This window comes from Acyrthosiphon pisum, chromosome A3 (assembly GCF_005508785.2).
Source record: "Acyrthosiphon pisum isolate AL4f chromosome A3, pea_aphid_22Mar2018_4r6ur, whole genome shotgun sequence".
NCBI classification, from domain to species: Eukaryota; Metazoa; Arthropoda; class Insecta; order Hemiptera; family Aphididae; genus Acyrthosiphon; species Acyrthosiphon pisum.
Genome location: NC_042496.1, coordinates 15,923,869 through 15,933,019, shown reverse-complemented (window position 1 = coordinate 15,933,019; position 9,151 = coordinate 15,923,869). Strand labels below are relative to the sequence as shown.

The 9,151-nt window shown below is 28.7% G+C and overlaps 1 protein-coding gene across 4 annotated transcripts; it reads left to right on the top strand.

Moving 5' to 3' along the window:
* The first annotated feature begins 869 nt into the window (after window positions 1-869).
* On the top strand, window positions 870-8,390 carry LOC100159257 (trifunctional nucleotide phosphoesterase protein YfkN). Of its 4 annotated transcripts, none has more exons than XM_016802594.1 (9): window positions 870-1,062; window positions 2,876-3,042; window positions 4,695-4,926; window positions 4,989-5,075; window positions 5,133-5,687; window positions 6,817-7,080; window positions 7,208-7,458; window positions 7,529-7,656; window positions 7,757-8,390. In XM_016802594.1, exons 2-9 carry the CDS (start codon window positions 2,911-2,913, stop codon window positions 8,118-8,120), a joined length of 2,013 nt encoding a protein of 670 aa, XP_016658083.1. In that variant the 5' UTR covers window positions 870-1,062; window positions 2,876-2,910; the 3' UTR covers window positions 8,121-8,390. The 4 variants fall into 4 exon arrangements, with proteins under 4 accessions (XP_016658083.1, XP_016658085.1, XP_029346924.1 ...); XM_029491064.1 differs by lacking the exon at window positions 870-1,062 and adding an exon at window positions 1,103-1,538; XM_016802595.2 differs by lacking the exon at window positions 870-1,062 and adding an exon at window positions 1,103-1,575.
* Window positions 8,391-9,151: the final 761 nt, after the last annotated feature.

Here is a 9,151-nt window from a genome sequence, read left to right as displayed (position 1 = left end):
ACCTTATAAAATAGTACGCTTCTGTCGGTAGAAAAAATTGATTCCCCATTTTGTTGAACGTATGAACATAAACGAAACTAAACTAAATAAATCTATGAAAATCAACAGCGCGATACAAAATTAGGATTTAGATAAATAGCTTATCTCATCTTTACCTAATTGCATGTAATATGTTGTAACTTCTACAGTTGTATGTATGCATATACCTCAGTGTTTATACGTGTCAACAATAATTTCGTCTGGAGTTAGGACTTATCTGATCGGTAAAAACATAGTACATTTTTTTTTTTTTTTTTAAATGAATGTTAACCTACATTTTAATCGAATTTATCCATTTCTATATAAAAATGACTTAAAAACATAAAAATGCACTAAAAAATGTCAAAAAATGCAAAAAAATACAAAATAAAAGTTACCTTTTTTAATTCCTTGATGTATGGAAATATGGAATGAACTTTGTGCTTGGAAAGCAATGTTTTCGGACATTCAGAAAAAAATGCATTTTGCATTCAAATCCGGTCCCTACTTATAAGACTTGTAAAATAGTTCCCTTTTGATATCTTATTGATTAGGTTTTCAATAGATATTGAATGCACGTCGATTAAAATCACGATTTACCTACAATACGATATTATTATCTTAATATTAATCGTGATTAAAAAACAAAGATGTTAGTGCGTTCGTTTTTGAAAAATGGCGGTAATGTAGTTACAGCCAAGGAGGTTGGAAACACGCGCGGATCATATGGTATTCCTTTCGTCGAGACGTGTTACAACTTGCTCGGACGAACGTTGTAACGACAAAAGTAAACATCGGCACAGCGATTGATACTGCGATTGATAGTGCGATAGATAATGCAATTGAAATATACATACAGTACCTATGTCTATACTCTATTGTAGTGTCAATCGACAATCGCGATTTAGACGGCTCCGCGGTGCGTCTGGCCGTCAGGGTCTTCACTCTCCGATCAGTCTCCTCCCCGTGTCGGAGGCCGCACTTAATCCGTCGCCGTAGTCTGTCGCTCACAGTAATTCACAAACGATCAACCATACGAAACAGGTAAGAGATTTCTATTTATTGTGTGTTTTGTTTTGGTACACAGAAAGGGTACGCGCGCGCGCTTTCCGCTTTTCCGCGATTCAAATGCCGCAGCAGCGGTGATACGCGTGTAAAGGGGGAAAACGGTGGGAATCGAAAATCAATACCGCTCGAAAACAGAAACACCCTGACCTACTTGTCCGGGGACGTCGCTCTTGTTTACTGCAATACCCGCGATTGTTTTTGTATTAATTGTAATCATAACCTTTTTTTATTGTGGCTCTTTGTTTTTGGTTTTTATTCTTACCACGAGTGCGTCAAATGTCAGTTCTATAATACATTATATTATTGTTATTTTAGTTATTGTAAACAGTTGCATGGTGTTGCATGCACAAGAGTGAATCCATAGGCAAAGCGATAGATTTTTGAGGCCACTAGAGAGGGTAAAATACTAAAATGATCGGTGTCGTGTATCGGAGTCGCGTGTTTGTCACAAGGCAGGTGTTTGTCAGGGTTTTTTACAACTGTATTAAGGTACCTAGTCTGACGGTTTGAATTTCCATTTTACTCTTAATGTGCATCAATTTAAAATGTAACTGTTTTCATGGTTTTATGAATATGTACTAATTTTAGAATAAACCTCGACTAACTTGACATTGACCAATTTAGTATAGGTACTATTATGCATGTCCAATATCTAAAATTAAAATTTGGTCTTGTTTTTAATGTAGTACCTATTATTAATTGAAACTAAATTTATGCCAAAAAGTTTTATTCGCCAGTTTTTTTTTCAATTCCATAAATTAAGAAATTACTAATACCTACTATCAGTTAATAATTGGTTATAATTATAATTTAGTAGGTAGGTACAAATTCATAAACAAACATAAATAAATTCAGTTGATTAATTGAGTTTTTATTTTATTTGGTGTAGCCATTTATCCGCTTGTTAATTTTTATGTTTTAATAATGTACTAATTAACTGATATATTAACTTAAAATCAGTATTTATTTTATTTTAAACTTATACAATTAACACTTTTTTATTGAGATATAAATAACTCATTTTTTTTTTATAAATGTATTAAGGTACCTTCAAAAATTATAATTATTTACCTGTGCCTAGGTAGGAAAATATAAATTTTTAATAATAAGATTCTAGGCTATAAAGGTATAAAAAATTACCACATTACAATATTCTATTAATTATTCTACTATTCTTATACTTACCTATCTATATAATAAGAACATTGTTACAATATTACAATGCATTTGTTACATAACCTTATATTAAACATGTTAATTTGTATAAGGTGTGCCTACCTCTGACTATTTCTGACCATATTTTTGTCTTGTTCTCGTTCTGTCCTTATAGAACAATTTTAATCAACAAAATCCTTGGGTTTTTCTTTTAAACTAGTTCTATATTATAATATAATATAATATTATATTGTAATGTTATTAAATTTACTATGTAACTATCATATCAAGGCTATATAGTTGTAGTATAGCCGCAGACTATAAAGTAGTATAAATATTATTTTCATATTTATATAGTCTATGGTATAGTGTTAAGAATGTTATCCTATGTATTAATTTAAATTACAGTCTATTCTTGGTAATTCTTGATAGCATACAATTTTCTAGAGAAAAAAACAACCTCCAATTATTATAATATTTATGTTATTGTCAACGTGTTGTTTTCAATAATTCTAATATATTTCATTTCTTTGGAGCTTTAATTTACCAAAAGTTAACTGACCCAAAATGTGGCTGACCCTTTTATACCCGTATTAATAATTTTAATTTATTGCCTAACACCATAATTTTGTAGCTAGTCTAACCAAAGGAGTCGACTTATCTAACAGCATGGCTACCAAATCTAGTCTAAGATCAAAGTGGGACGAGTTTGTGGACTCTTCTACAGCTACTGCTGTTGAACTTTCTGGTACAAACCAAATGTCAACTGGGGTTCGAAATGTTGTCGGTTGGCTTAAACAGGTATATTTTATTTACAAGGATATTTACTTTAACAAAATGTTGAGTATAACTGAACAATTTAATTTATGCGTAAAATATTTATACTAGTTAACTTTAGGTATAATTTACTAAAAATATGCTACCTATCTGATGATATTAAAACTGTTATTCATAGCATGTTCATGAATTACATTTTTAATGTATAAGTTAAGCAAGCAATCAAATAGTTTTGTTTAGTCTTCTGTGTGGCTACAATACTTTTTTGTCTAAAACCAGTGCACCTGCAGTTCCGTAAGCCATTAGTTTCAAAATTTGCAATTTTAATAATTTGTTAGTTTAGATTAGATATAATAATATGTGGTTACATATTATTTATTTTTTTTAACAGCAGTATGAGAAAAATGTATTTAAATTCCATGAATTTCGTTTATCTTTTAGGTTATAATAATTAATAAGTAATTTGCTTGTTTATTTTGATAAAATAAATGATGCCGAGTTATATACTATGTAATTGTAATTTTTGAAATTATAGTTCTATAAAAATATTAAGAAAAATTATTTTAGAATTTGAATGATAAATTGTTAAAACTTAATACAAGTATGGGTGTAAATAGGGTTCTCAAATGCATAGTGCTTGTATCCAAAAGTTTCCAGAACAAAAAGAATGGGAAACTTGTCTTCCACCCACTACATACACACAATGTTATCTAAGATACAATTCAAAACTATCAAAAATTAAATGTTTATTTATTTATTTAATTATTGTATAAATTTATACAGTTTTATAAAGTCATAAAATATATATAGTATATACATATATATTATATATAATTAATTAAATTATAATTGCATCCTTCTTTCCTTCTCAGAAAACTTGATTTTAATATGTTCATTATCTAATTTGTTAGATAACTTTCTTTCTAAGTTTATAATTTACGAGATAATTTATTATATCAGTGGCACCGAAATAAAAAATGTTGTTAAGCAAAATCTAAAATTTTTATCCCACCACAACTTTCCAGCCATCTAAATTCTAAATTTAAGAAGTGAAGCAATATTCAGCGCCATTGTTTATTATAATAAAGATTATATATAAATGTTAAAATATGTTAAGGAGGGCTTAAGATAGCTCAAGAAGGGTTAAGCGCTCCTAAGCCCCTTCCTTATTTACATCCATGGATACAAGGTTATATAGGTATTTCTTATAATTATACAATATATTTTGCTAAAAGCTGACAAATTAATTGTGATAGCTTAAACTAGAAAAATGCTCTTAATTATCAGTATAGACACTAGAAAATCAAGCTCTATTCAAAATAATATTTTAGTATTATGAATAAATGATCATTGTTTTGAATGTATAATATCAATACAAGACTACTATGTCAATATTGGTATTTGTGGTTTTTCAGTACCCTGTATATATATTTAATCATTATTTGTGGATACTCTACTCCAATTTAATTTATCTTTTATCTAAATCGTTCTGCTTTACAAAATTATATTCCGTGTATAATAAGGCAGATAAGAAGTATTATTATGATTAATTGTCTTATTTTATTAAAATAGCTAGTTATCATATTTCAGGGTACATTATCTTTTTAATCAGAGCAGTTGCTGTATAATTTTGATTAAAATGTAATTAAATTATTTTGTATTTTTTTCATATTTAGGCATCATTAGAAGTACAGCACGCTAGTTTACGAACTCTAAGTACAATGACTGATCATATATCTGGTGCAACTCCACCTCTAATAATTCTTCACTTCAATGACGTCTACAATGTTGAACCAAGAGATCAAGAACCATGTGGAGGTGCTTCCAGATTTTCAACAATGATCAAATCATTTGCTCATCAACAACCTATGATATTATTCAGCGGAGATGTGTTTTCTCCTAGTATATGTTAGAATAAACATTTTAATTTAAATTTGAAACTTGTTTAAACAAATTATATATATTTTCAGTAAGTACATTTACTAAAGGTGAACAAATGTCAAAGGTGTTAAATGAACTCGGTACACAATGTGCTGTTTTTGGGAATCACGAATTTGGTAAGTTATTAAAAATTAATTTAATTCATAATGGCTAACCTATCTTTTATTTTTTAGACTTTGGCCTTGAAGTATTATCAGAACGTGTTTCTGAAACTAAATTTCCATGGCTGATGTCCAATGTTGTCGATAACGAGACTGGTAGACCTTTAGGAGATGGTAAAATCACTCATCTTTTAGATTGGCATAATAAGCGAATAGGACTGGTAGGCTTAGTCGAACGTGAGTGGTTAGACACTTTAGCTACTATTGACCCAGAAGAAGTAACATTCATAGACTTTGTGCAAGCTGGCCGGTCTTTAGGAAAACAACTTAAAGAAGATGGCTGTGATTATGTTATAGCTCTTACACATATGCGCATGCCAAATGATATTAAATTAGCCGAAAATGTAGATGAAATTGATTTAATTCTTGGTGGTCATGATCACAATTATGATATACGAGAAATCAATGGCAGACATATCATCAAAAGCGGAACTGACTTTAGAGAATTTTCTAAAATCACTATCAATCTTGATGAGCCTAATAATTCAATTGAGGTGAAAAGAATAGAAATCACTAAAGATATTGAAGAAGACGCTGCCATGAAAGAAATTTTGGATTCTTACTTAGGTTTGTAACCAATAATTAGCTATCATTGTTTAAATTGCATGTAATAATCCAGCCACTAATAAAAATCTAAAAATCTGCTCCATACTTATTCTTTTCGTTACTCTTTTTGAAAAATTTAAATACATTCACACTTTAAAATTTTTTAACACATTTTCATAATCTTGCACACAAAATTAGGGACAGTAGTGATCTTATAGACAAGTCTTTATGGTTTATGCATAATAAATAATATTGTACATCAACGCACATATTATATTAGTATGTACTATGTATTATATTAAGATTTATACTAATTGGATGTGTTCCAATTATTATCAAAGATCAATCCTAATGAGCATAAGTCATTCATAAGATTGCGTAGTTAGTCACAGCTCGCTTGTTAGTACATTAGCTTATTTGTTAGTGTACAAATATATGGCAGCAAGTATTTTTAGATTGTTTAATGAAAGAATTAACAAATGTGAATTTATTAGTTCACTATAGTTGCTGAATCTTAAATTAAAAAATTAAAATTAATTATATCAGCATTTTGGCAATAAGATTTTGCTCAGCTAATGATTTTATTGTTTTAATTCTAATATGAATGTTCTAATTACTTTAATTATTTGATTTGTGTATTTTATGATATTTATTTCATAATGTATTAAAGATTTTTTAATTGTAACCAACAAAATAAATGTCTTAAATAATACTTATATTCCTATTATTCTCTTTTGTAACCTAAACTTAATGAGTAATAACAATAGCTCTTTTTACCTGTCTATTTTTTTAAAAATACTCGTTCTTTTTTATGTAATTAAAAATTATTGAATTAAATTGAATGTATATTATTATGTGTTAAGTGTTTGGTTATCTAACTAAAATCCGCACAAGATATTGTGGAATATTTTTTCAAGTATTTTATAATTTTTATATTTATACAATTTACATGAATGTTTTTTTTCTATGTTTAAAAGACAGAAATAATTTAAGAGGATGTCAGCGCACTATTAGTTTTGTCTATGTTGCGCGTGGGCCAGAGAGAGAAAACGAATAGTGCGCTGACATCCTCTTAAAGTAACAAAATTTAGTATAATGAACTATAAAAATACTACTAAAAGTAAATAAAAATGTTTGTACAATTTTCCAGGAACAATTGAAGGAAAAATGAGTGAAGTATTAGGTACATTTACTGTTGAATTAGATGGCCGTTTTAGTCAAATAAGAACTGAAGAAACGAACCTTGGAAATTGGGTGTGTGATGTTCTATTAGCAGCTACAGGAGCAGACTTGGTAATTTTGAATTCAGGAACTTTTAGATCAGATCGTATTCATCCTCCTGGAGATTTCACTTTGGGTGATCTAGTTAATGTTGTGCCAATGCAAGATCCTACTATTGTCATATTAGTAACAGGTAAATAAAATGTTTCACATATTGTGTATAATAGTTTCATTATAATGGAGGAATGTATATAATTGATTCTTTTTTTATGATGTATTTGATATATAAATAAATTATTCTATTTACATAATGTGTTTAGGACAACAAATTTTGGAAGCATTGGAAAATAGTGTTTGTAAATATCCTAAAACAGAAGGACGATTCCCTCAAGTGTCTGGAATTAGTTTTGGTTTCTATCCTGAAGCAGAACCTGGCAAAAGAATTGAACCTGATTTAGTTAGAATAGGAGACGAGTATCTTGTTCCTGATCAGTCTTACAAGTTAGCTACCAAATGTTATTTACATAATGGTTGTGATGGGTATACAATGTTAAAGAACTCTCCCATTATTGTATGTTTGTATTTTATCCTGTAGTACTGGTATTTTATATTTTACTGTAACTTTTACTTTTTGTATTTAGGTAAATGATGAAGAATGTCCTGAACTAGGATTAGCTATCCAAAATCATTTTTCTGCTATACAAATGCGGCAAGGTAAATCACGCCGATTATCCAAGCACAGGCAAAGTTTAGTCACACTTTCTCGAAGGTTGGTTTACTTGTGTTTATAATATATATATATGTATGTGTGTGTGTGTGTGTGTGTGTGTGTGTGTGTACATTTTATTAATTAAATGAACGGTAAATAGACATAGTTTGGTGAAGTCAATGGAAGGAAATGAATGGGAAGGTGGGCCGTCGCCACTTAGAAGAGGTTCCCTAACGTCGCCAAGTTTATCCATCCATCATCATGGTTATTCACATTCTCCATCACCACCATCTACTCATCATTTTCACCATCATCATCACAAAATAAATAGACGTGCTAGCTTTGATGATCTAGAACAGCAAACTTGTCAACTATCACCAAAAGTTCAAAATAGAATTGTTAAACTTACTCCACAGCTTAAACAAGAGATGTTAATTGATCGGCAACGTTTGGAAGATGAATCTGTTATACAGGAGGTTGACGAATTAAACAATTCTCCTCAAGATAGTTTTGACCACTCATAAACTCCACAAACAGTCCCAGTAGTTTTTAAATTATTTCTTGTTCCTTTTCAATCCAAATCATTAAGTAGGCAATTTACCATTTCCATATTATTAATCCATTCTACGCTATTCTATTATTGTTTTTAATTTTTATTTCTGACCGATGATTCATCAACCATCTAATCAAAACTATTTTCAATTGAATCAATTCATTGTAAAACGAAATAAAATTAAGCCAGTTGGTAATTTGTGAACATTAAACTTAACATGTCCGGCCTTAAACAATGTCCATTTATTACATACAATATTTTGGAAATATTCTAGTCACAAAGACTTATAATAATTGTATTTTTTATAATAATATAGTTTATTCATATTTAATGGGATTACTTGTTTTTATTAAAATTTAAAATGTATGTAATTATTGTTATTGAATATTTTTTCTCTACATTGTTTTTAATGTTATATTAAAATTGTTGACTAGGTATTAATTTATTATGTTATTACTTATTATTACTATTATTAAAAATATGTTGAGAGTTTGTTCATTATTTTTCAAACTTTTGTGTTAATAAAAGTGTATTTATTTGCTCATAAAAATAATTTGTTTTATATGTTTGCAGAGTTAAGAATAGTTAAATTCATCAACCTAATATATATTTACATGAATTTTTTTACTAAGAAAATCGAATTATTTAAAAAAAATTTGATTATTGAAGCTTTAATACTTTTTAAATGTCAATGTTAATTTCTAGATTTTATTATAATACCAGTGAAAATGAAGGAAATATAAAACAAACACGGAATATTGGAATTTAATTTAATGGATGGCGTACGTGTTTCTGGTGTTCTCCATATGATATAAATTTTGAAGGTTATATAGGGTTTCTAGCAAATTTTAAAGCTGGGCTTGCAAATGCATGCATATATATGTGCCAAATATTCACAGTAAAAATGTCCCTATTTACCAACATACATTTGTATGTTATGTATAACATACAAAATATACAACAAATGTATGTTATATATTATATGAATGTGAAAATGAAAAT

Bases quoted from the DNA above. Each gene is read 5' to 3' on its own strand.
- LOC100159257 (XM_016802594.1), top strand. From the start codon at position 2,911: ATGGCTACCAAATCTAGTCTAAGATCAAAGTGGGACGAGTTTGTGGAC. The intron at 3,043-4,694 runs GTATATTTTATT...TTTCATATTTAG, and splicing joins TTGTCGGTTGGCTTAAACAG to GCATCATTAGAAGTACAGCA. The intron at 4,927-4,988 runs GTTAGAATAAAC...ATATATTTTCAG, and splicing joins TGTGTTTTCTCCTAGTATAT to TAAGTACATTTACTAAAGGT.